General features: G+C 42.3%; 1 protein-coding gene across 10 annotated transcripts in view; it reads right to left on the bottom strand.

Moving 5' to 3' along the window:
• SYNCRIP (synaptotagmin binding cytoplasmic RNA interacting protein) overlaps positions 1-10,049 on the bottom strand; it is a 35,569-nt gene extending 25,520 nt beyond the window's left edge. For 4 of the 10 annotated variants that reach the window (XM_034766079.1, XM_034766080.1, XM_034766083.1 and 1 more), the window contains exons 1-5: positions 9,846-10,049; positions 7,323-7,441; positions 7,020-7,127; positions 3,769-3,882; positions 3,499-3,675 (exon numbers count right to left, since the gene is read on the bottom strand). In XM_034766079.1, the coding sequence (XP_034621970.1) occupies positions 3,499-3,675; positions 3,769-3,882; positions 7,020-7,100 (372 nt within the window). In that variant the 5' untranslated portion in view covers positions 7,101-7,127; positions 7,323-7,441; positions 9,846-10,049. Of the gene's footprint in view, positions 1-3,498; positions 3,676-3,768; positions 3,883-7,019; positions 7,128-7,322; positions 7,442-8,323; positions 8,484-9,845 lie in introns of all 10 variants that reach the window. The other 6 variants (XM_034766086.1, XM_034766087.1, XM_034766088.1 and 3 more) reach the window with 5 other exon arrangements.
• Positions 10,050-27,113: the final 17,064 nt, after the last annotated feature.

The raw sequence follows: 27,113 nt of genomic DNA, 5'->3' as shown, positions 1-27,113 counted from the left end.
TTCCCTGAAGTGTTTGCAGCCCAAAGACATTACAGCAAAGCGCTAATTTAACAAGAAAACTGAGTAACCTATTCTCACTGTCCAATCTAAGAGAAGCAGAAAACATTAATAGCATAGTAAAAAATAAATCAGATCTTTAGTTTAATATCTATGAGTATTACAAATGTACATATGATTTTAAAAAGTTTTGTAAACCAGCAGAGTCCCTTTAAACATACCACCTGTAATTTTACATTAAGTGGGGTCAAGCCCAGTATTTACACGGGAGATTGCCATGGAACACAGACAATAGAAGCAGCATTGCCAATTCAACATATTTATGCTTTCTCCCAAGTCAGTTTTGAATCAATGCCCCAAACTGGTATTAGGCACACAACTGAAGTGTCTTTTGAGCATGCAAAACAGGTCTGACCTCTTGGGGGCCAGTCATCTAAGATCCCATACTTCTTTCTGTAAACTAAATGCGTTAATCCAACAGCTCTGATGAGACTAAATCTGTGTCATTTCACCCACCGAGAATTCCAACAGCAGTTTTAGTTAGCGTATTCACTTCCTATATTGAACAGTAAGTTACACTGCTGTGTGCAGATGGCACAAATTACTTCAAGACACCTGTGGCTAATCTCACTTCTATCTGGGCTACTGGTCATCAGTTTTGCATTAGTTCTAGATTTTTAATTACAGAGTTAAATAAGTATCAGAGGGGTAGCCGTGTTAGTCTGAATCTGTAAAAAGCAACAGAGGGTCCTGTGGCACCTTTGAGACTAACAGAAGCACTGGGAGCATAAGCTTTCGTGGGTCAGAACCTCACTTGCATCTGAAGAAGACCCTCTGTTGCTTTTTACAGAGTTAAATAAAACCATACTCATAATTTTATGGATTGTCACAGTAAGAAACTTCGTTCCTCAAGCAAGCAAAAAGGCTTCTAAAATGGGAGAAGTTTAGAATGATGGAATCTTTCACAAAGTGGCCTGATAATCTTGGGTAGCGGTAGAATAAAGAAAAATATAATCCAGAACAATGATTATATTACAGCCAGGCATGGAATATTTTCTATCACACACTCCACTGAAGTGCCTCAATCTCAATTTACAATCACCCAAATTACTCTAGTCATGGATTTCCTGAGTGAAGTCTGTTAATAGTTCCAAGTCGTGCAGTGGACTTGTGATGAACACACATGTTCACCGAAAACCAGGATGACCCCAAACTCACTTTCAATAGTGATCCATAGTAAAATGTTAAGCCAGTTTATCAGACGATAAATACAGTGTGCTAAAAGTAAAAAGATGTAACCACACACTATTCTCCTGCTAAAGTACTGCTTTGAAATCTACTTGAGATTAAGGGGGAAAAGCAAACACAATATGACAAATGCTCACTTTAACATGCTGAAGAACAGGAGTGTGTGTGAAGACTCATTATTCCGTTCAGATTTATTACAAGAAATAAGGGTGAAAGCCAAAAAAAAAAAAAAAAAAAAAAAAGGATTACAAATTCCACAAACTCAATTTACTTCCACAAAATCTAAGGTTTGTACAAACAGTTTGCCACTGAGCAGCCTCCTTAGTCCCATGACAGAGAGGCTTCTCACCAAGGCACAGTGCCCCGATCTTACTGGTATCCCCATACTCCTACCTTCTGAATTGGCCTCTGGGTAGTATGCACCTGGTAAGTTTTTCCAAATCATGATTTAACCAGCCAAGTGTGGCTGGCACCTTATACAAAACCAACTAATGGCAAGGTACTTGCTTTAAATTAGTATCTTTTCCCCATACCCACTCCTCAGCTGAATGGACGCTGCTAATTTGTCAAGAACACCACATTGTCATGTCCTAGTACTTAGGCTGGAAAGGCTTCCCTGCCAACCCCAAATTTTCCCTTGTATTTCCCTAATCCACCCCGTCTAACAATTTAAACAGCATATGGTTCTTTATACAATGTCTGATTATATAAATATCTTAGATGGAAAGCCTCATACTTTTGCAGCACTAGAGACCCTTTATACACAAGGGAAGGAGGATCAAGTCGAGCTTAATCATATCAGCTTAATATAGCAATATAGATGGCCTTCCAAATCTACAAGTATGGTGCATTTAAAGACACCATCTATTTGAAAGTCAAGTTTTAAACCTACTGTTAAGTAACTTCTAAGATTCAATCTTTTCATTTGAGGAAAAAAAAGTGTTTCCAGTTTACTTGCAGCATCTGATAGCACTAAACATTCAGTCAGTTTTCATTGTTTTGCTGTTAGTCAGTTGCATCACTCTGGTTCACTAACCTGGACAGAACTCATGCAACAGGGTGTTTAACAGCAAAGCTGAAACCAAAAAGGCAACAAGCAGGTATGTGCACGGACAAAGTGGATTTACCCCAAGCATGTTGGTTGGTGTTCTTTGAGCCCACCAAAATCTTTTATAAAAAAAGACAAACGCAGAAAAACCCTTATGTTTTTAAAAAAAGTTAAGAATTTGGGGACATTATTTAAAATGTATTCTATCAAAAGTTTAATTTATCTTAGTTCCTATATGAGTGTCCCAACAGAAAGCTGGCAATCTAGTATCTGTGAATCATGCAGAGTTCAGATCCAGATTTCACTAGGCTGAAAAAACTAAAACCACAATGGTGACAACATGCTCAACACTGAGAGGATGGTAACATCATGCAATGCTGTCCAGAAAATACTCAGTACTGAGTGGCCTGTGATTTTTATTCAGCATTAACTGAGTAGCCTCTGATCTGTATTCAGCCTTAATTTGGGGGTGGAGAGGCATGGCCAGGACACCGTAAGAAAAATCTTTATTTATTTATTTAGTAGAATGGAGGAGACACACAGTAGGTGGTTCAGTGTTCATGCTGCATATCTGAAAGGCCGTGGTCCATACTTTACTTCACAATATTTCATACTTTTGTTCAAACTAAATACTGTGTTCTCTTTCTTTAGATTTTGGTAATCTCACCATCCAAAGAGTTTTGAACGAGAGAGGCAGAATAGTTTGCTACCAAGAACAACCTGTCTGAGGTCTCTCACAAAATTCAATACCTTTTTAAGAACAGTTACTTACCTTACAATAAGTGTGGTTCTTCAATATATTTTGTCCCTATGTATCCCACTATCAGCACACATGCACACAAAGTGTGTGCCAGCAGTTGGATCCACACAAACACCTAATTTAAGAAATTCTTCTAGAAGAAAGCAATCCAAAGTAACCCTCCTCAAACACCACCTCTTGTTCAACAAATGGGGCATCAAGGATTTTTTACTAATTTGAAATTTTGGATTGCCCTACTAGATTATGCCAGCAGTGCATCTAGTTTAGTATCCTGTTTCTGATATTGGCCAGTAACAAATAATTCAGAGAAAGGTGCAATAGACTACCTACAAGTCCATTACGTGTGTGACTGGCTCAAAGGAACTTATTAACCACTTACTAACAGAGATTATAGTAATTGTTTATGGATTAGGGAGTGATCTCATAAAAGGCAAAGAAAACTTACCAGTTTAACAGCCTCCTGAGCTGCCTCTTTAGTACAGAAAGTGACAAAAGCATATCCTCTATTTAGACCAGTTAGTGGATCCATCATTAAGCGCAGATCCCAGATAGGCCCAGCTTTCTCAAATAATGGAACAAGCTCATCTTCAAATAAGTCTCTTGGAATCTTGCCCACAAATATCTAAGTAACAAACATATTTAACATTGTTTAAAAAAAAAAAAACATGGTATAAGTGGGTTGTTCTTTACATGAATAAAAACATCTCCTACTTACCTCTGTACCAACAGAAGGCTGTTGTCCTGAATACACAGAATCTGGAGGAGGACCACCATACTTCCTCTGTCCAGTAGTCACATCAAGTGTATAGCCTGTTCTTTCCAAGAGTGCCTTCAAGAAGAAGTTGAATATCTTAGGTCACGTACAATTCCCAATTTATCAAGACAAATAGACTATAACAAATAAGTAACCAAAAGAACGGCCAATGGCACATCTCTCCCAGTATCCTGTCTCCCAACAGTGGCCAGCGCCAAATGCTTCAGAGTGAGAGAACAGAACAAGGCAATTTATTGAGTGATCTGATCCATCCCCCATCATCCAGTTCCAGCTTCTAGCAGTCAGAAGTTTGGAACACTTAGAGCATGGGTTTGCGTCCCTGACCATTTTGGCAAATAGCCATGGATGGACCTATCCTCCACAAATTTATAAGAACAGCCATATTGGGTCAAGACCAATAGTAGATCCAGCCTCGTATCCGGTCTTCCAACAGTGGCCAATGCCAGGTGCTTCAGAGGGAATGAACAAAACAGGTAATCGTCAAGTGATTCATTCTCTGTCACCCATTCCCAACTTCTGGCAAGAGAGGCTAGGGACACTTCAGAGCATGGTTTTGCATCCCTGCCCATCTTTGTTAACAGCCACTGATAGGCCTATCCTCCATAAATGTATTTCCAGTTCTTTTTTTGAACCCTGTTATAGTCATGGCCTTCACAACATCCTCTGGCAAAGAGTTCCACAGGTTGACTATGCATTGTATGAAGACAAACCTCTGTTTGTTTTAAACCTGCTACCTATTAATTTCATTTGGTGACCCCTAGTTCTTGTGTTATGAGTAAACAACACTTATTTACTTTCTCTACACCGCTCATGATTTTATAGACCTCTATTATATCCCACCTTTGTCATCTCTTTTCCAAGCTGAAAAGTCTTATTACTCTCTCTTCAAATGGAAGCTGTTCCATACCCCTAATAATTTATGTTGCCCTTTTTTGTTCCTTTTCCAATTCCAATATAACTTTTTTGAGATGGGGAGACCAGATCAGCATGCAGTATTTACAATGTGGGTGTGCCATCTCATTCTTGCCATCTCACTCTTTTTTTAAACAATTATACTTTTGGCCTCCACAACATCCGCTGGCAATGAGTTTCACAGGTTGACTGTGTATCATGTGAAAAAGTACTTCCTTATGTTTGTTTTAAATCTGCTGCCTATAAGTTTCATTAGGTGAGCCAATGATTCATTGGTTCATGTGTTATATGAAGGGGTAAGTAACACTTCCTTATTCACTTTCTCCATACCATTCATTATACCTTTCTTTGGCATCTCTGTCTGTATTTCCATGTTAACATTACTGCTTTGAAACTTACAATACACTGTAGGTTTATATGCACATGAAACCAGAACCGTTAACAAGTGTAACCATACTGAATATTTTAATATGATTAATGCTGTTGGGTTGAGGCAGAATAGTTAGTTCCAAGAAACAGGCAAGGTGCATCTTCATAAGAATAGATTCAGGAAATTTTATTTTTAATGTAACAATGAAACCAAGTAAAGACATCTCAGCCAGATACCCTTGTTTTTGCTTACACCTTCCTGCACATACATGCATGTATTCCAATGACTCAATGAAACTACTCACACATCAAGTTAAAGTGCACATGTGAGTTGTTTGTAGAACCGAAGCATTACCTCACCTGTCAAATGCAGCTACTACTTCTTTTCTCCCGCCCTTTGTCTTGTCTAGATTACAAGCTAGGGTCAGGGCGTATCTCCTACATGTATGTACAGCACCCCAGCACAAGGGACTGACCTTGGCTGGAAAATCTCAATACTAACGTAACAGAAATACTAGATAATAGACAAATATAGTTTAATATTTGATATGTTAAATACCTCATCAAGCCTCTATCTGGAACAGCTTTGTTATAAAAGTAGTAAAAACGTTCGATTATTTCTCTTTCAAGAAATATTTCCACAAACAATAAAATGTCACCCATGAGGAAAAGGTGCATTAAATAAATTTAATTACATCAAGAACACTGATTTTTTCACAACTGGAGCCATGCTGAATATGATTTTGAATGGTATGGCATTGACTTGCTGTAACCATGAACAACAAAAGCTGTATTACTCCAGGAAAATGAATGTAATTAATACTCTAGTTGTTGACAAATCACAGCCTGAAAAATTACAAATGCAAGTCAATTTTAAGAAGTGGTGATATAAATCCCAGTAAGCCCTTAAAGTTTTCTAATTAAGGCACTCAGGTCACAGCCTGCTTTTTCACCCATTTTCAAGCTGAGGAAAGTAAGAAGTTCTGAGAAGTACCCCACTACTGGTAATGGTAGAATATACAAGTTCATCATTCTACACTCATACAAAAAAGCTAAGGATGACAAACTGTTCTCCTTTCCCTAACCATCCATTTAGAGCATCCTCGGTAAAGCTTAACTTTTAGCTTGAGTCCATTTACTATCAAGGGTCCTTGGACATCAAGGAGTTAATTTTTCAGCCTTTTACTGCTGAGACAGACTTCTGTGCACTGAAACTGTTTTTGAAATTTAAGTTAATTTTTGTATAACGTTTACTCCACGAAAGCTTATCCTCCAATACTTCTGTTAGTCTTAAAGATGCCACAGGACCCTCTGTTGCTTTTTAACAGATCATGTGATCTACAATTGGGCTAACTCTCAAATCCACTGGATGTGTCTAAAAAGAGATAGCACTATTGCTACCCTCTTTACAATGAGTGGCTAAATTTCATTATTTAAGTCTGGGTAACAAAGAACAGATTTATCCTTAATTAAAAACAAGGTGTATTATTTGATCTTTATATTCCAAAAAAATCCCGTATTTCTTGACTTGCACAGTAGAACTTTGGGTGGAAACATTTGCTCCTAATTATGGAAGAGTAGCACACAGTACTTTTCAACCTAAAAGAGGCATGTCTTTATAGCTAAGCAACCTGCTAAAGGGGTATTTTTACATTTAATATTATAACTCACTCCAATAAAGTAAGCAAATTATACATGCACTAATATGAAGAATTTGCTACTGTTTACTTGATAAAATGTTTCTAGTCCAAAATACATATAATATTTGTGATTACCAGGTTCATGAATTATCTGAATTAACATTTACCAGGCAAAGCACAGTTACTGAAGGAATTAAAAAGTCAGACCTGGAATTTTTTTTAAAAGAGAGAGTGGATACTATCACATACTTTACAACTTCAGACACATACCTTAATTTTTGCCTCATCTGGTCCTTTGCTAGAGTCTGCCACCTTGGTCCCCTGTTTTTCTCTCTGTCTATATGTTTTCATGACTCCACATAAAAAGGCACTTTTGTTCTGAAAAAGAGTTGACATTTTCATATTTGTAAATCTGAAGCTCAGAACCTAATTTGTTTTAAAGTGATTATCTGATTCTAATTGCACAAAGTTCTACACATCAAAACACAGACCACTGACAAGACTTAGGTACAGTTCTTGCCAATCTAGCAGCAGTTTGTTCTTCCAGTTATATACCAAATTGCTTAACATTACCTGAACATGTGAAAGATCACTGTCTTTAAACTGCTGAAGTACTGCCAATGCACCTTCTTCATTAAATTCCTTTAAAGCTTCAATAGCTCTTTCATCTAGATCACTGTGTGCAACTAGCCCTAGGGAAAAGAAAAAAAAATTACTAATTATGTTTGAGCAGCAATCTCTGGTTAACTATATTCATCAAATTTTAGTGGTCCAAGATCAATCATTGAGTTTCTGTAACAAGTAAAAAGGCTCGTATTACACAACCTACCATTCCTCCTTAACTCATCCACATGATAAAAATTATTACCATTTCCCCATTAAGATAAAAACAAAGATATTTACTGAAATAGTTATTGTATTTATGTACTTATTTTAATACCATTGGGCATCCAGATATTACATGGGCCAAAATTATCTTCATCATCCTGAACTGAATGCGGAATTGTTTATAAGCAACAGACTTCAGCTTGAACAGCACAGTAACTTGGTACATTTTGAAAAGGGGCCATCTAGCTCAAAGAGATGTAAGCGCTCAAATTGATACCACAATCAAAATCAAATACTATGCTTAAGCAGCACAACTTCTGCATCCAAGAGTCCAAATACTAAATCAGAGTATCATCTACAACAAGAGAATATAACCAGTGCCTCGGTTACTGAAAAGTTACTTACAACTATTAATATGCACCAAGCACATCACCTGCTCCTACTATGAACAGCTGTTAGCAACAGCTGGTGTAGGTATTGTCTTGTACCTACCCATCTGATTTACTGACCTCCTTCCTTCCCACCTACCCACTCCAAGTGACTTTAATGACTGGTCCCAGACTTATTCACTGGTAATACTAGGAATCAGTTACAGTATTTGATTTTAAAAAATCCATAATCCAGTACTAAAAGATACGACTGCAGTCCCCATACTTTTGGAAACCACAAAAAGTTGCTATTTTAGCCCAAAGCCAGAAGAGTCCAATAAAAAAACCAAAAGTGATTTTGCAAGTTTTACATCTTACCTGCAACGTAAATTTCATCTAGTTTTTCAGCAACTTTCTGTGGTAAACCAGCATCAAGCAATGTCTGGAAATGCTCAGAATGGGTAACTGCAGCAGAAGTATCCATGGGCTCTTCAGTACCATTCCCATTAACATGTTCAGTAGCCATGTTTCCAGATATCTGTTCAAACGCAATAAGCATCATAATTAAGCTAGAAATCTTCAAGCAGAACAATTCAAGTGACAATACATGCAACCGCCTGCTCTATGCTTCCAAAAATTTCTCAGACCACTCCCCTGCTATTTTTGATTTCGGAAGATCCACAAAAATCCTCAAAAGAAAACACTAACACAAAGGAATACCCTAGCACCACAGCCTATAGGGAGTAGGGTAGCCTTCACTGCAGGTTTTACACAATCCAGCCAGCCAGACACTCTGACTCACCTCCCTCTCTGTCTCTTAACACTCCCTAAGAAGCCCTGAACAAGTTAGAAATGGAGCAAGACGCCAATGGCGGGGGAGGAAGGGGGAAGGGAGGAAGAGCAAACCTGCCACATGCAGCAGCCGCTACCGCGCGATACAGTCACTGACACTCACTACTGCTTCCACCTCGATCGCCTATTTCAAGCCCCCCATCTCTTGGGAGTAAATCACAGGCCATCCCGCCTGGCCGTGCAAGGGGTCGGGGTCTAGCCCTCCTCCACTTCGGGGTCTGCCGAGCAGGCAGGAGGAACAAAGCGCTTCCCAGTCCGCACCCACGGGGGCGGCGGTAGCCGCCATGAGCCCAATGGAAACACGTGCTCTGCTGCGCGTTCAGATGTCCTACAACTTCCTCCAGTGACCGACTTCCCCCTCCCTCCCTAGTCCCTCAGAGATGCAGCCTCACCCCCCAACCATCCCCCTCTCACCCCAACCCCCGGGACAGCAATTGCAACACCCCGGGCCCGATCTCGCCCCTCTATCGGGAGCTCGCCGCGCCTCCTTACTCCACCGCCTCCTCCGGCCCTGAAACAATGCGCTGGCCCGGCCCGGCTCCCACGCCACGCTGGGCTGGGCAGAGCCGCCGCCCGACCCCCCAGTCCGTGAGCAGTAGCAGGCGAGGCTCGATCCCGCACGCTGGGCGCCGAGGCCGCAACCAAATAGCCCCTCCGCCGGCGGGCCCGGCCCGGCGCCTCATGGCAATGAATGGAGCTGCCGGGCCGGCAGGACAATGAGGCGAAAGCCACGCGCCCCACCCGCTGCGGGGCCTAGTGCGCGACCACCAGCTCGGGGCGCCCGCCCCCCGCCCGGCAAGAGCGGCCACGAAAGCAGCCAGCTCCCCCGCCCATCATGCAGCAGCTGGCAGCCGGGCCCCCCGCTCCCGGGAGCGGCTCACGCGGCCTAGGCTCCGCGTGCTACTCCCCGCCCGACTCCATTTTCCAGGGAGCCGGCTCCCCTCGCCCGAAAGCCCCAGGCCCGCTCCCACCCCACTCGTGGGGCGGCTGCTGCTGCCTGGAGGGAGCCCCGGCCGCGGATCCGGCCCGCCCCGGCCTGGTGTCTGACCTGTCGCTGTGGGGGAGAAGGCCGAGCGAAGGGGCTCGGGGCGCGGCTGGCGGCTCGGCGTGCGGAGGAGCTGCCCCTCTCCGCTCCCGCGGCGTGTCCGGACAGTGTGCTGGAGCTGGCGTAAAATGGCGGCCGCTCGAGCGCTCACGCCGCTGCTGGCACCAACCCCAGCCCCTTCCACTCGGCTCGGGGAGGAGGGGGGCGGAGAGGCGCCGCGCGCGCTGGCGCAGCCCCAAACCCGGGGTCTCCCAGGCAGTTCCGCAAGGGTTATCGCCTCGCCCCGCCCGCTGGGCCGCCAGCGTGCGCGCGCGTTCGCCTGTCCCTCCTCTTCTTCCTCGCTCTCCTCCTGCCGCGCGCTGTAGGTTCCACGGGAGAAGGGCGCTCTGGGGCTGTCTCCTCCCTTCCGCCTGGGCAGAGTGTGAATGAGCGAGCCCGAGACCTCCCCCTCCTCGCGTCCCGGGGGCCGAACGAGGACACACTGCCCCGGCGCCCAGCATCGGGGGCGCCGCGGCTTCCGCGTACCCCTCACTCCCGGCATGCCAGGAACCCCGTCTCCCCACGCCGGGGAGAGAGCCGGCGGCACGGCCGGTCCGGGGAACGCGGAGCCTTCTCTGCCTCACTGTACGTCAGGCATTTGCACCCGTGCAGCTCGGGTGCAAAGCGGAGCACGCTGGTGCCCACGCTGCACAAGTGTGAATCACAGCGCGCCGTACCGTGCACGGCAGCCGGTTGAGAGCCACCAGGAAGGCGGCGCAACACTAGCGCTTTGTGTGCTTCGTGGTTGTGCTGCTTTGTACTCCTGAGAGCTCCGAAGGGTTTGTCTTCTCGCGCTGGGAGAGAAACGACTCATTTAGGTTTATAGTGAGCATTTAAAAGAGTTTCCCTTTTCCGATGGAGCGTGCCGTCTGTTTCTCCGTGTCTTACTCAAAGTTAGGGTGACCAGATGTCCCGATTTTATAGGGACAGTTCCGATTTTGGGGTCTTTTTCTCATATAGGCTCCTATTACCCCCCACCCCCGTCCCGATTTTTCACACTTGCTGTCTGGTCACCCTACTCAAAGTCCCTTATCCTGCAATTGATTGCATTGGTAGATACCTCTGCATGCCTGGATCCCAGTTGGCATCACTGCATTACCAGCAGGGGGCTTCTGCATGGTTTCAACTCCAGGATGGGGCCAAATTCGAAAAGTTTATCAATCTAATTTGTGGTGGTTTCAAACTGAGATTCTGCAAGTCATTAGCCTGTAAGGAAGCTAAAAATCCAGGATGGGTTTCTGGGAGGTGCATATTATGTGCCCATAATTTAAAATTAAAAGAGATTTCAGTGCCCAAATTTTATTTCATTTAGGCCATTGCAACTCCAGACTAGGTGGAATATGAGAGGATTCTAATGCTTCTATGCTAGTTAAGTGAAAGTGTAGATGCTATCCTGTGAGTAAGCACAGGGGAGTTGTAAAGTTCTGAAATTGTACACATGTATTCTTTCTGTGGAGTTGGCTAAGGCTCTGATTACACCAGGATCTGTAACTGTTAGCACCAGGAACCCCTGTAAGCATGTGCTATGTGCATATTGAGGCACTGCTGAAAGAGGGAAGATGACATGGGCAACTTTTTTCCCCTCCATTTTTGCTTGTTTGTGTTGGAATCCTGTGGGTGAGAGTAAATGGGTTGTCAAAGGAGGTGAAGAGCTTATATATTTCAGGGTTGGTCAAATAAAGGTATGTGTAGTAAAGGGGCATGTAGGGCATTATTGAACAAACAGAATTAAGGGCTGCATGGGCTGCTTTTCCTGGTTTTCAGAAGTTTTCCTGGTTTTGCTCAATTCAGCATTTTGCCATTTAATATAGAATTAGAACAATTAGGCCTAACCTTTCTGTACTAAGCTCCCACGAACATCAACTGGGGTTCTACAACGAGCACAGTAACAGCACAAGCAGACCCTTAGACTGTAAGTTCTCCACATCAGTATCATACCTCTTAGCAGGGCCGGCTTTAGCGCTTTTGCTGCCCCAAGCACAAAAAAAAAAAAAAAAAAAAAAAAGAAGCCGTGATTGCGATCGGCGGCAATTTGGCGGCAGGTCCTTCGCTCCCAGAGGGAGTGATGGCCCCGCTGCCGAATTGCCGCCGGACATGCCGCCCTCCTCTTCGTTGGCCGCCCCAGGCACCTGTTTGCTACGCTGGTGCCTGGAGCCGGCCCTGCCTCTTAACTGTACCTCTTTTAAAAGACATCACCTATTATAGTTACAGTGTTATATAATGTTCCACACAATATAGCATCCCCTCACTTTTATTGTTTAAAATTTATATCAAAAATAAAAAATTACAAAACTGAGGTAATAAAATCATGTATACTCTTTTAATGTATCCAACATCATTTGAAGCTTTCTGGATGGTTTTTTGTTTGTTTTTTGTCCCCAACCTTGAGTGGGGTCTTAGGTCTTAGTCTGGTAGACTAAGAGGTATGGGTACAATGCCTTCTCCCATAGTCCTCACAGCACCAAGAATACCTAATAAATAAGTCTACATGATAGAACAAGTAGAGCTAATTAGGTCAAAAGTCCACTTTTAAGAAATACCTATATATAAATATCAGATATACAGTAATAGCATATGTGAGTTAAGAATCTAAACACCACAACTAGTAATTAGCCACCTAAGTGACAGATCAAAATGCACACATAAAAATAATTTAGTATTTAATTTAAAAGATCTCAGTGCTTGTAATCTATCTGGACAAAAATACAAGTACATTGTAGATTACACTATTTCATTATAGAGGTACATTGATGGGAAAAAATGGGAATGGATTTTTAATCACATTTGTTTTTGATTCAGTGAAATAGACTTTTTTCTAACTTGTGATTTTTTTCAACAACTTTTTTCTAAAACATATTGAATATTTTTGTTTTCTGAAAACCCAGGTTCCAGTCAAAAATTTTGATGTATTAGTTTAAAAAAAAAAAAACTAAAGCACACCAGTTATTCACAAAAAATTTTAACAATGTCAACATTTCTTCATTAAACTTTTTTCAAAAGGCCATTTTTTGACAAATAATTGTTTACAAAATTTCAGTCAGTTCTACATACAGGTGACATCTATAGTCAAGGGAAGGATGTTTTGGAGTCAATTTTCAGGGAAAATGTTGCATGAAAATGTATTATTTATCTTATATAAACATGTAACTATTACAGTTCAGTTTTATTGTGAACGTGACTTCAAAAATGGTATCATGAGATTGATTCCCTATTGCTCCAGTTGCACCAAATTAAATTTACTACATTTACAAGTAAAACATGTTTTTCTTCTGAATTAGATGCTTATCTAAGGTTTTTTGTATAGCACTCATCACCACAGTGTCTAATCAGTTAGCAGGTATCTCTTTTACTTGGAATCAAAACAAATTTGATCTGGACAAATTTGTCTATTAAGACACAACAAACATACCATTTTAAGTCATTTTGCATGGTAGAATTGCATCTTAATATAGAGTATTACTTATATAAGAGAGTGCATTGCCTTCAATGGGGTTTCTGTGGGCAGAATTTGACCCTAAACTGGAATGTGTTTCATAGCTGATGAAATTCTGAGCCAGATAGTACCCACCTCTCACCCATAACTGTGGCTTAGCTCTGCAGTATTCACAGAAATAGTAAAAACTTACTTTTGTCACTAAAGTTCTCATAAAAAACTCAGCAGATATGACTGAATATACACATGGAGCAAATTTGTTGAGAAAGAAATTCCCATGTAGACTCACTTTTCAGAGGGGAACTTCACTTGAAGCATCGTCTTCATATTCCCCATCAAAAAATCACAGTGAAACACAGAGTTATGAAATCAGATTAAGTTAAAAGAACTTTGCCACTAGAACCTATTTCCGACAAACTTATGCTATTGTTCAGGGCCGGCTTTAGGCCAATTCAACCAATTCTCCTGAATCGGGTCCCGCACCTAAGAGGGCCCCGCACCCAAGCCCTGGTACAGCTTCCCCAGGGGGCAATTTAAAGGGCCTGGGGCTCCAGCCCCTGCTGGGAGCTTTAAATTGCCACCAGAGCCCCACTGCTGGAGCCCCGGGGTAGGGCTGCAGGGGGCTATTTAAAAAGTCCGGGGCTCCCGCTGCCTCTACCGCCCCGGCCCTTTAAATAGCCTGCTGGAGCCCCGCCTCTTCCCCAGGGCTCCGTCAGCTATTTAAAGGGCCGGGGCAGTAGAAGCAGGGGAGCCCCAGGCCCTTTAAATAGCCCCCAGAGCCCTGGGATGAAGCGGAGGGGTTGGGGGCTATTTAAAGGGCTGGGGCTCCAGCTGCCTCTGCTGCACCCCTTGCCCGCAGCCAGCCCGTCTCCAGCCAGCCCTGCACCCCCTGGCCGCTGCCATCCCTGCTGCACCCCCTGCCCTGCCTCCAGCCCTGCACCCCCTGTCCTGTCCATAGCCAGCCATTGCCGCCCCCCCTGCCCTGTCTCCAGCCAACCCCTGCCGCACTCCCCTGCACCCCGTGCCCTGCCCGCACCAGGCCCGCACCCCCTGCCTGCAGCCAGCCCTGCATCCCCTGCCCTGCCTGCAGCCAACCCCTTCCACACCCCCAGCCTGAAGCCAGCCAGGCCCGCACTCCTGTCTCCAGCCCTGCCAACCCCTGCCACACCTCCCTGCAGCCCTGCCTGAAGCCAGCCAGCCGGGAAGATTTTAGCATGCAGAATCAGCTCCTGGGGAAAAAGAAAAACAGACATCAGAAATGTTTGTATGCAATGTGTGTATTCTAGAACAGTAGCACTTGGTAACCTGGGATCTTCACCAAGAGTTCTATTTCGTGTGGCTAACTGACTTTCTCTAATATATAGAAAGTTGTGCTTGTACCTGGAGTCTCCTTAGCATCTAAGGCCGAATACATGAAAAAAAGACTTGTGCCTGTACAAAGTCCTACTGGAGTCGGCAGAGCTCTATATGGCCATATGGGTCTGCCCATGTGCAAGATCAGGGCCTGAGACAGGATGAGCAGAAGAAGAATGCTGAAGGCCCAACAATTAAAGCAGATAAGCAAAAACTGGATTTTCACCAGTTTTCAAAAAGGTCTAAATTTTGTTTCTGATCCACTGGCATATATTTAAAAAGTTATAAAGTATGTACATTTAAAGAATGAAAATCCTTCAAATACTAAGTGTAGCAGCAATCTTGTCTTCACTTTCTATTTGATGCATACCATGGCATCCACAAAAGTGACAAAACAAAAAATAGCAGCAGGAGTAAAATGAATGCAGGCAGAAGTCCTGTAGCAGAATGGAACCTATCCAGTTTATTGCACTAAATGCAGCATGCACGATTATCTGCCTTGTGGGCAGGTGGCATATGTGTGCATTTGGTGCAAGGAGCTCAGGGCCCTCAGAGACCAAGTACAGGCTCTTGAGACCCCAGAGTGGCTGAACTGGAGGAGCTAAGGGAGACAGAGAGACATATAGCTTGAGACTTTTCAGGACACAATAGAGTGGTCCCAGCCCCATTCTGACAGCCTCTGTGCTGTTGAGGAGAATGAAAGTCTCAGAGAAGGAAAACATCAAACTGGAGCTGAGAGAAATGACCCAACGTTGGGACCCTCTTTCCAGATGTCATGGTACCCTATCGCACTGAGGATACTCTCCTGGGGAGAGAATCCCAGTTATTAGGAAGAGACAGGTAATAGTAATAGGAAATTCAATCATTAGAAATAGATAGGTAGGTTTGTGATGACTGGGAGAACTGCATGGTAAATTGCCTGCCAGGTACGAAGGTTGCAGATCTCTTGAGTCATATAGACAGACTTATGTGCGGTGTAACAAGAAGCCGGTGATCGTGGTACATGTAGGTATCAATGACATAGGAAAAGGTAGGAGAGAGGTCCTGGAGGCCAAAGTTAGGCTGGTAGGTAAGAGATTAAAGTCCAGAACCTCCATGGTAGCATTCTTTGAAGTGTTTCCAGTTCCACATGCAGGGTCAATTAGGCAGAACTGCAAGGTCTCAATACATGGATGAGATGATGGTGTAGGGAGGAGGGGTTTAGGTTCATTAGGAACTGGGGAACCTTTTGGGAAGGGAGGAGCCTACACAGGAAGAATTGGCTTCACCTAAACCAAAATGCAACCAGATTGCTGGCATGTAAAATTAAAGAGGTCATAGAGAAATTTTTAACAAAGTGCTGGAGGAAAGCCATCAGGTGCGGAGAAGCACACGGTTAGGACAGAGACAGCTGATAGGGGAGGATATGTTAAGTGTGATTTTCTATATCGTAGTAAAGAGGAGAGGACAGAAGTAGATAAAATACAGGTAGGAACTGAAGAGAAACTGTCAAATGAAAAAAAGAGTTCCATTCAATTATATCATGAAGTCAGACAATTAAAAAGAGACAAATTGTATAAGTGCTTATATACAAACACTAGAAGTCTAAATACAAAGAGGGTGAACTTGAATGCTTATATTAATATCCTTGTTTAATACCAATATGCATCACAGAAATTTGCTGGAATGATGACAGTCAGTCAATGGGACACTGTAATACCAGGGTACAAAATATACAAGAATGACACAATAGGTCATGCTGGTGGGGGAGTAGCACTGTAGCTGAAAGAAAGCATCGAGTCAAACATAGTAAAAATCTGTAATGAATCAAACTGTACCACAGATGCTCAATGGATAGAAATTCCATGCTTGAATAATAAGAGTATAGTGGTAGAAATATACTACCGATCACCTGATCAGGATGGTGATGATGATTCTGAAATGCTCAGGGAGATTTGAAAGGCCATAAAAATAGAAAATTCAGTAATAATAGGAGATTTCAACTATCCCCTATATTGACTAGGTACATTTCACCTCAGGATGGGATGCAGAAATAAAGTTTTTAGACACCATTCATGACTGCTTCTTGCAGCAGCTAGTGCTGAAACCCACAAGGAGAGAGGCAATTCTTGATTTTGTCCTAATAGACTTAATAGAAAATGGAGCACAGGATCTGGTCCAAGAGGAGAATATAGCTGAACTGCTTGGTAATAGCAACCATAATATACGGTAATTAAATGCAACATCCTGTTGCGGGGAAAAATACCAAAGAAGCCCACAACAGTAGCGTTTAACTTCAGAAAGGGGAACTACATGAAAATGAGGAAGCTAATTAAATGAAAATTAAAAGGAATACTCACAAGAGTGAAATGCTGCATGGAAAATTTTCAAAAACACTACAATAAAGGCTCAAATTAAATGTATACTCCCAAATGAAAAAGAATAGTAAGAGAACCAAACAAATGCCACCGTGATTAAACAGAGTAAACAAAGTGGTTAGAGGGGAAAAAAGGCATCCTTCAAAAATTGGAGGTCAAATCCTACTGAGGAAAATAGAAAGGAGCAAAAACTCAGGGAAGTGAAGTGTAAAGGTATAATTAGGCAGGCCACACAAAAAATTAAAGAGCAACTAGCAAAAGACTCAAAAACTAACAGCAAAAAAATGTTTAAGTACGTCAGAAGCAGGAAGCCTGCCAAAAACCAGTGGAGCCGCTGGATGATTGAGGTGCTAAAGGAGCACTCAAGGAAGACAAGACCATTGTGGAGAAGCTACATTAATTCTTTGCATCAGTCTTCACTGCAGAGGATGTCACAGGAAGATTCCCACACCTGAGCCATTCTTTTTAGGTGATTAATCAGAGGAACTGTCCCAGACTGAGTCGTCAGTAGAGGAGGTTTTGGAACAAATTGTTATATTAAACAGTAATAGGTCAGCAGGACCAGATTGTATTCACCCAAGATTTCTGAAGGAATTCAAATATGAAATTGCTGAACTACTCATTGTGATATGTAACCTATCACTTAAATCAGCCTCTGTACCAGCTAACTGGAGAATAGCTAATGTAATGCCAATTTAAAAAAGGCTCCAGAGGTGATCCGGGCAATTACAGTACCAGGGAAATTGGTTGAAACTACAGTAAACAGAATTTTCAGATATATAGATGAATACGATTTGTTGGGGAAGACTAAACACAGCTTTTGTAAAGGGAAATCATGCCTCACCAATCTATTCTAATTCTTTGCGGGGTGAACAAACATGGACATGGATGATCCAGTGGATATAGTGTACTTGGACTTTCAGAAAGCTGTTGACAAGGACCCTCACCAAAGGCACTTAAGCAAAGTAAGCAGTCATGGGATAAGAGAGAATATCCTCTCATGGATCAGTAACTGATTAAAAACAGGAAACAGAAGGTAGGAATAAATTATCAGTTTTTAGAACGGAAAGAGGTAAATAGCAGTCTCCCCCAGGGATCTCTACTGGGACGAGTGCTGTTCAACATATTCATAAATGATTGGGAAAAAAGGGGAAACAGTGAGGTGGCAAAGTTTGCAGCTGATACAGAATTACTCAAGATAGCTAAGTCCAAAGCAGACGGCGACAAGTTACAAAACTGGGTGCCTGGACAACAAAATGGCAGATGAAATTAGATGTTGATAAATGAAGTAATGAACATTGGAAAACACAATCTCAACTATACATACAAAATGAAGGGGTCTAAATTAGCGGTTATCACTCAGGAAAGCGATCTTGGAGTCATTGTGGATAGTTCTCTGAAAACATCTGTTCAATGTGCAGCAGCAGTCAAAAAAGTTAACAGAGTGTTTGTTAGAAACCATTAGGAACAGGATAAATAATAAGTCAGTTAATATCATATTGCCACTATATAAATCCATGGTCTGCCCACACCTTGAATACTGCATGCAATTCTTGTCACCCCATTTTAAAAAAAGCTATATTAGAAATGGAAAATGTACAGAGAAGGGCAACAAAATGATTAGGGGTATGAAACAGCTTCCATATGAGGAGATATTAAAAAGACTGGGACTATTCAACTTGGAAAAGAGTCGACTGAGGGAGAAAAGAAGTCCAGAAAATCATGAAAGGTATGGAGAAAGAGAATATAGAATTTATTATCCCTACACATAATACAAGAACCAGGGGTCAAATGAAATTAATATGCAGCAGGTTTAAAACAAACAAAAGGAAGTACTTCTTCACAAAATGCACAGTCAACATGTGGAATTTGTCAGGGGATGTTGTGAAGGCAAAAACTATAACTAGATTAAAAAAAAGAATTAGATAAGTTCCTGGAGGATAGGTCCAACAGCTATTAGCCAAGATGGTCAGGCATGCAACCCCATGCTTTGGGTGTCCCCAAGTTGCTGACTTCCAGATGCTGGGAGTGGATGACAGGGGATGGATCACTTGATAATTGCCCTGTTCTGTGCATTCCCTTCGAAGCACCTGGCATTGGCCAATGTCGGAAGACAGGATACTGGGCTAGAAGGATGGATAATTGGTCTGACCCAGTCTGGCCATTTTTATATTCTTATGTTCTTATTATAGATTAGTCAGTTTAACTTCAGTACCCGGAAAGATAATGGAGCAAATAATTAAGCAAACAATTTGCAAATACCTAGAATAAGGTGATAAATAACAGTCAGCATGGATTTGTCGAGAACAAATTGTATCAAACCAACCTAATAGCTTTATTTGACAGGGAAACAAGCCTTGTGGATAAGGGGGAAGTGGTAGACATGGTATATCTTGAGTTTAGTAAGGCTTTTCATATTGTCTCGCATGAGCGTCTCATAAACAAACTAGGGAAATACAACCTAGATGGGGCTATTATAAAGTGGGTGCATAATTGGTTGGAAAACCATTCCCAGAGAGTAGTTATCAGTAGTTTACAGTAAAGCTGGAAGGGCATATCGAGTGGGGTCCCATAGGGATCAGTTCTGGGTCCAGTTCTATTCAGTATCTTCATCAATGATTTACACAATGGCATAGAGAGTACATTTATAAAGTTTGTGGACAATGCCAAGCTGAGAGGGGTTGCAAGTGTTTTGGAGGGTAGGATTAAAATTCAAAATGATCTGGACAAACTGGAGAAATGGTTTGAGGTAAATAGGATGAAAGTCAATAAGGATAAATGCAAAGTACTCCACTTAGGAAGGAACAATCAGTTGCACACATACAAAATGGGAAATGACTGCCTAGGAAGGAGTACTGTGGAAAGGGGATCTGGGGGGGTCATAGCGGATCACAAGCTAAATATGACTCAGTGTAACGCTGTTGCAAAAAAAGCAAACATAATTCTTGGGTGTATTAGCAGGAGTGTTGTAAGCAAGACACAAAAAGTAATTCTTCCACTCTACACCGTGATTTTACGGCCTCAACTGGAGTATTGTGCCCTGTTCTGGGCACCACATTTCGGGAAGGATGTGGACAAATTGGAGAAAGTCCAGAAAAGAGCAACACAAAGTTAACATGACCTATGAGGGAAGATTGAAAAAATTGGGTTTGTTTAGTCTGCAGAAGAGAAGACTGAGAGGTGACCTGATAACAGTTTTCAAGTACATAAAAGGTTGTTACTAGGAGGAGGGAGAAAAATTGTTCCATTAACCTCTGAGGATAGGACAAGAAGCAATGGGCTTAAATTTCAGCAAGGGCAGTTTAGGTTAGATGTTAGGAAAAACTTCCTGTCAGAGTGGTTAAGCACTGGAATAAATTAAACAAATACCTTTCAGGGATGATATAGATAATATTTAGTCTTGCCATGAGTGCAGGGGACTGGACTAGGAGACCTCTTGAGCTCCCTTTAAGTCCTATAATTTCTCACTTGAGCAAATTTCCATTGGAAATGTAGACTCACTTGCACAATTATATTTGAACTGATGAAACATGCTAGCTTCATAGTGTTGGGGGGGAGAAACTCTCTATTCATAGAACAGACACAGCATGGTTTAGCAGCAGCACATGCTACTTCGCCTCAATCTTGAGCTGCACAAGCCATCTCTTTGGATTAGATGGTAGTTCAGTTTCCAAATCTATTCAGCCCTTGGCCTCTCTGCTGAGATTGCCACATTTGTCAATGTGTGTTTGTATAGCTAAACAAATATAGCAACAATAAACCTGATTAAAAAACAAAATCAAACTCTGTGCCTCATACATTTAATCCCTCTCTAAAAATGTGTGCTCTCATCCTGCAAACTAAGTATGTGCTTAACTTTATTCAGTTAAGTATTACCGTTTAAGTCAATGAGACTATACATACAAATAAAGTTAAGCATAGCGTTTGCAGATTCAGGGCTTAGGTCAATTACTCTAATTTTTACAATATAAATTTATCAACTGGAGACAAAAGCACATTATTTTTCACTGAACAGGCCCTTTTAGAGACATAATTGAATTAGATTTAATTAATTTTCAAACACAAATGTGTGAACAGTCTCAGGGCTTGTCTATACTTACCGCGCTGGTTCGGCGGCAGGCAATCGAACTTCTGGGTTCGATTTATCGCGTCTAGTCTGGACGCGATAAATCGAACTCAGAAGTGCTCCCCGTCGACTCCGGTAATCCTGCTCGCCGCGAGGAGTACGCGGAGTCGACGGGGGAGCCTGCCTGCCGGGTCTGGACGGGGGTAAGTTCGAACTAAGGTATGTCGACTTCAGCTACGTTATTCACGTAGCTGAAGTTGCGTACCTTAGTTCGATTTGGGGGTTTAGTGTAGACCAAGCCTTAGGGTTAAATCGATCTAACACTGCTAAATTCAACCTAAACTCATAGTGTAGACTAGGGTTTATTCTGCAATAATAGGGTCCACACATGGGGTTATTCAGGAACAGCAGCTCTTCCTTAATAACATCCTTTTGAAGGCAAGCCCCGAGGGCTTGTCTACATTTAACAGTTGTTTTGGGTTAACTTGAGGATTTTTGGATAAACTACTTTACATTCATACACAAAAGTTCTTGTTCTGAATTATCTTGTGTTTTAACCTGTGTTAATTAACCTTCTTTGAAAGCCAGTTTACTGAAATTCAGGATGCTTTCTTTGAACCAGTAGATGCATCCCCATTTTGAACCAACTGTTCCACTTCTGGCAGTCCTCCTCCCACTATTCTACACTGCTTTGTTGGATACCTGGGTTGGCATGTTTGTTCAGTCTGTGTGCTCTCCACTTTCTGGGGTTAATTTAAAGGCTGGCATGCAGCCAGGTGCACCCCTTTGCAATTCCAGCTCATGCTGAGTTCACACACCAGGAATCACATACCAATTATACATAGCTCTCGTATAGTGCTTCTGCATGATCCCGTGCTTAAGTCTTAGATTTTCTTGTCCTCTAGAGAGAGGGCTGTGACAAAGACACAAAGCTCGGGCAGGATTATAGAAATCTCAGGGAAAATAACAAGACCTCTGGCACAGTTTACACGGTCTGCAGCTACTACGAGAAGCTGGACCATATTTTTGCAATGGTAGGGTGACCAGATGTCCCAATTTTATAGGGACAGACCTGATTTTGGGGTCTTTTACTTATATAGGCTCCTATTACCCCCCACCCCCGTCCCGATTTTTCACATTTGCTATCTGGTCACCCTGCACAAAGGGAGCCACCACAGAATAACAGCATGCTGTGTACACCATTAAGAACACCTCTGCAGTTGCCATCCAGGACACCACTTAAAAGGACAGCTCAGATCTCTTTGAACTGCTAAACCGTGAGTCAGAGACAGTGCTACAGATCCAGGAGACCCCCAAATCACAGGGCAGTGAACCAACCTGAATCACGTGTGAAGAATCAACCTGCCAGTGCCGGGGAGGCAGCCTCTCTCAGTAAGTATTACACCGCTACCTCAGTATAACGCAACCTGATACAACACTAATTTGGATATAACACAGTATAGCAGTGCTCCGGGGGGGTGGGGCTGCACATTCCGGTGGATCAAAGCAAGTTTGATATAACGCAGTTTCACCTATAACGCAGTAAGATTTTTTGGCTCCCGAGGACAGTGTTATATCGAGGTAGAGCGGTATGTGGTATATTACAGTACAACTGAACTGGGGAATTTAAGCAATTTTGTTCTGGGTACTGTCAGGGTGCTGCTGTTTGGCTACCCTCTCTCTGCCTCCTCTTCTTATAGTGTTTCCCCTCCTCCCCTCTCCCCCATCCCCCAGCATACTCAAAATGATGGCCACACAAGAGAATTCAAAAGCTCCATACATACCATTTATTTCTCCAAAATATCAAATCCCACAACCATTGACCAAATATGCTGGGCATCCCCCTGACATCCCCTTCCCATACTGCTGATTGCTCCATCTCCCTCCCTCTACTGAAAATAGCAGCACTGTGTGGGTTAAAAATTAAAAGCATTGCATGGCAGGCATGTTTATTGTAGCGCCAGATACAGACAAGAAAAAGCAACAGCAATATTTTGGCTCACAGTTTCATTAATGCCCTCATCTTTTAGCTGACTTGTGATTTTATGAGGTAAATTTGAGATTGTCAGATATCATAAGGCATTCATAGCTATCCCTCTTAGATCCAGAGCAATTACTGCAGAGTTCTGTTTATTTTGCAGTGCACTTTATGCTGATCTACAAGTGTCACAAGAGAGAACTTTATGCAAAGACAGTGCTTCTATTTTGGGTCATACATTGCAAAGCAATGCAGCTCTCATGACTGCCCATGTAATTTGTGATTTTCCTTTCACTCATACACCAACTTTGGGGGCACCATGCTGGCAAACAGCAGGCATATCTCCTGGTTTGTCCATTACCTTTTTGAACAAGATCCTTTCCCCCTTCTTGGTGACAACTCAGGGTAATAACCTAGGTCAGCTTACAAAGGTGCACATGCAGTTACTTACCTGTCCCTGCTCTCCCACCCCCATCAACCAACCAACCCCAAGCCAACTGACAGCCTGAAGAAATGTACATGCAATTACTAATTACCCCCAACTGCTCTCCAACTTTCCCCCACAAAAAATACACTCCCCATCCCAGAGGTCTATACAAATTGGGAAGGAAGTTGGAAAACATCTTACTAGCTCCAAGACAACCCAGACTGAAAAGAGCCCTTGGGACTGGAATTTCAATTGAAGAAAAAAGAAACATTTTATCAGTGTTGGCAAGGACACTAAAATTGGGTAAGAACTACTTGTGCTTTTTCTCTGTCCCCTCTCTTAGCACCTGGCATGTCATGGTCCCCAACAACCATGGTGCTCTCACCAGGTGAATGCATGGCAAGTCTGAGGGAAGAGAAAGAGAATAAGGGATGACACATTTGGTGACCTTGTGGTTGCATCCCAGGAGAGGGAGAAGACAACAGAAAAGTGCAGGGAAAGTTTCCTTCTCATGATGCTAAGGAGAGAGATGAGAATAGGGCCACAGCAGACAATCCTACTGCAGAACAAAGTAGTATTATGTTCACGACACTACCATAACCTACCTAAGTCCTGCAGCCCTCAGAGTTCTGCACACTGGGAGACACCCAGCTTCCAAAACTCCAAGTAACAGGTCCTTTCCTGACCAGTCCACACTACAAAAAAAACAAAAAACAAACAACAACAACAACAAAAAACAAGGAGAACAGTGAATACTAGGACAACTACAAAGGGCAAGCCCCTCTATCACCATCCCACACCCCAAGACGCAGAGAACTGCTCCACCTACATAAGTTTGTGACCTCACCTGCACAAACATGTCACTCAGCCCTTTAGTTGTTTTTAATTTTGCCCTGCTTTTTAAACTTTGCACCATGTCATGTTCAACAAACTTTCTTCTTACTTACAACTTGGTTATTATTTACCAAAATTATAAAAAGTGTCATGATATTGTTTGAAAATTTCATAAAATCATTGCATGAGGCATGATAAAATCCATAACCAAAGCATGAGGAAATCTTTACACAAAGCATAATATGCTTACAGAAAGCCTGATAAAATCCTTCCAAAAGATATAGCATTTTTCACAACAATGGCCTTGCCTACATCCCTGAACCACCATCCTGGCTTATGTAGTGGCAACCAGGATTAGGCAACCTTTATGGACCAGTGAGACATTAAGCATGTGGTCAACAGTTTGAAAGGTTGCCTGAAAGTAAGAGACTGATGTCCCACTGTGGTGTTGGCTTCACTAGTGGTGGGAAGGTCCTAGTCAGACCCTTTAGAAAACTGGCTGATTAATAGAAAGACCCTGTCAGGCTGTCTGGAGTGGCTCAAGAGGATGAGTACCAAAATCAGGGCAGACTGTTACAAAACAGGGCACAAACCCTAAACTGCTTGTGAGTTCTATATTTAGATTTCACCAACCAAGCATCAAGTGTGAATTCCTCATGCACTATAAACATCTTAACATGGAATCACAGAGAGATACCCAAAGGGACTATATCTTGCCACCTAAGCAAGCTTGTCTTTTGATAGATGGTCCCTTACATTAAAAAAAAAAAAAAAATCATCACAACAGTGTTCAGGTTACTCCCAGCCCCAAAGGATCAGTCACTTACCCCAGGTCAATTGCACCTCAGATCTCACACCAAAGACACTGCTGGTAGCCAATCCTATAGGAAACTATCTAAAGATTTATTAACTCAGAAAAAGAAATGAGAGTTATTTACAAGGTTAAAGCAGATAAACATATACACACAAATGAGTTACAATCTTACATTCCAAAAGGTGGTAGAAGCTTCTATAATAAGCAAGCTCTATATGTCCTTTAGGGCTACCCAGGCCAAGCACTGGTGATCTTTAGCTTATGCCTAGTAATCCTTGCCCCTCAGGGCTTGTCTATATGTACAGGGCTGCAGCTGTGCTACTGTAGCGTTATAGTGAAGATGCTACTATGCTGATGGGAGAGCTTCTCCCATCAGTGTAGTTAATCCACTTCTGGGAGAGGCAGTAGCTAAATCCATGGGAGATGCTCCCCTGTTGAGATAGCACTATCTACACCGGGGATTAGGTTGGTATAACTAAGTTGGTTGGGTGTGATTTTTCACACCCCTGAGTGACACAGTTATATGGATGTAATTTTGTAGTATAGACCAGGCCTCAAGAATCGAGCAGCATAACGATTCAGCTTCCTCTTGTCAGGGATTTTTATTCCCTTGCCCCTCAGAGGTCAAGCTGATGGGACAAGTCCACATCCATGTCTCCTCTTCATGGATGTGACGGGGGAAACAATCAACCAAGTCTTTTGTCCTCTGATGTTCCTCAATGGTTTGTCTGATGTCTATGTGCCTTCTTTTGTTGGGCAGGAGATAACACCTCCTGTTTTAAAATAGTATTTCACTCTTGGTAATTCTTTTTCTCATGACTGGTGGTTAACAGTTTCAGAGCACACACTTTTACAGTTATGGAGCAAACACTTTATAACATGGGATGCAGATATTATAAGTAAAATTAATGCATGCAGCAACTAACACACAGGTGAGCCAGACTGGTTTCCAGCTATACTATCTATCACTAGTGAGCATGAGGAGATTCAGAGTGCAGGCACTGCCCAACAGATGCTACCTGCAAGAATTTCCCATCTTGGGCACATGCATACTCACGGGTGCAATACACATAGGGACCAGCACTTGAAGAAGAATCATGTTTTCCATCCCAGGAGAGGAAAGGCATGAGGCCTGACACCTAAGGGGGCACTAAGAGAAAACCATGAAGGGGACAGAGGTGCAGCTATCTCTGCAACCATGATATCCTTAGCCTCCATCTCAGTCTCCTTCTGAGCTCCTCTTGTGGGGTGAGGCTTTTTGTTCTCTTACAAGTGGTTAATTACCCAAATTAGCATTATATATGGCAGCAAATTTTGGACATTAGCAAACTAGTCTTGATATGAAACTGAACCTAGAGGTAACAGGTTCTCTCTCCCATTATTAATCATTCCCTTAAGCCAATGAGATAAGGTAATACAAGCGCCAAGGGATCACATGTATGCCTGAGTACAAATCAAAGTTAACTGTTCCTTCATGAATCTTTAAATTACAGCTTGTTGAAATATAAATATTTCACAAAAATTTTCAAAAAAGTTGAAAATGTTTGGTTTTGTTTAGAAGTTTTTTTTTGTTTTTTTTTTTTTAAACCCTAATTTGGGGGGAGTTTTTCAATTTATTCGTTGTACTAAAAATGTTCAGCTTTTCATTTCTCCCTTTGTGCCCTCCTCCCCCTTTCCAATTTTGCCATTGGAAAATGGAGTCTGGGGAAGGATAAAAGCAGGAGAAAGGGGGAAATGTTTTCAGTTTTAATTGAACAAAATTTGTTTTAAATCTTTTGCTTTAAAATAAAAGGCCCTTTTTTGACTAAAAAAATAATTACAAAAATGTCAATCAGCTATGCTTAAGTGGCTTTTCTAAATGTTGTGCCACTAAAACCTAAAACTTAATATTGCATAAACATTTGCAGAGTAAATTTATAAACCCCTATTTAAAATATTTCTAAATAGCATTTTTAAAAGGAGAAATATTT

This window comes from Trachemys scripta, chromosome 3, assembly GCF_013100865.1.
Source record: "Trachemys scripta elegans isolate TJP31775 chromosome 3, CAS_Tse_1.0, whole genome shotgun sequence".
Classification (NCBI taxonomy): Eukaryota; Metazoa; Chordata; order Testudines; family Emydidae; genus Trachemys; species Trachemys scripta.
This window is presented reverse-complemented; position numbering and strand designations above follow the sequence as displayed.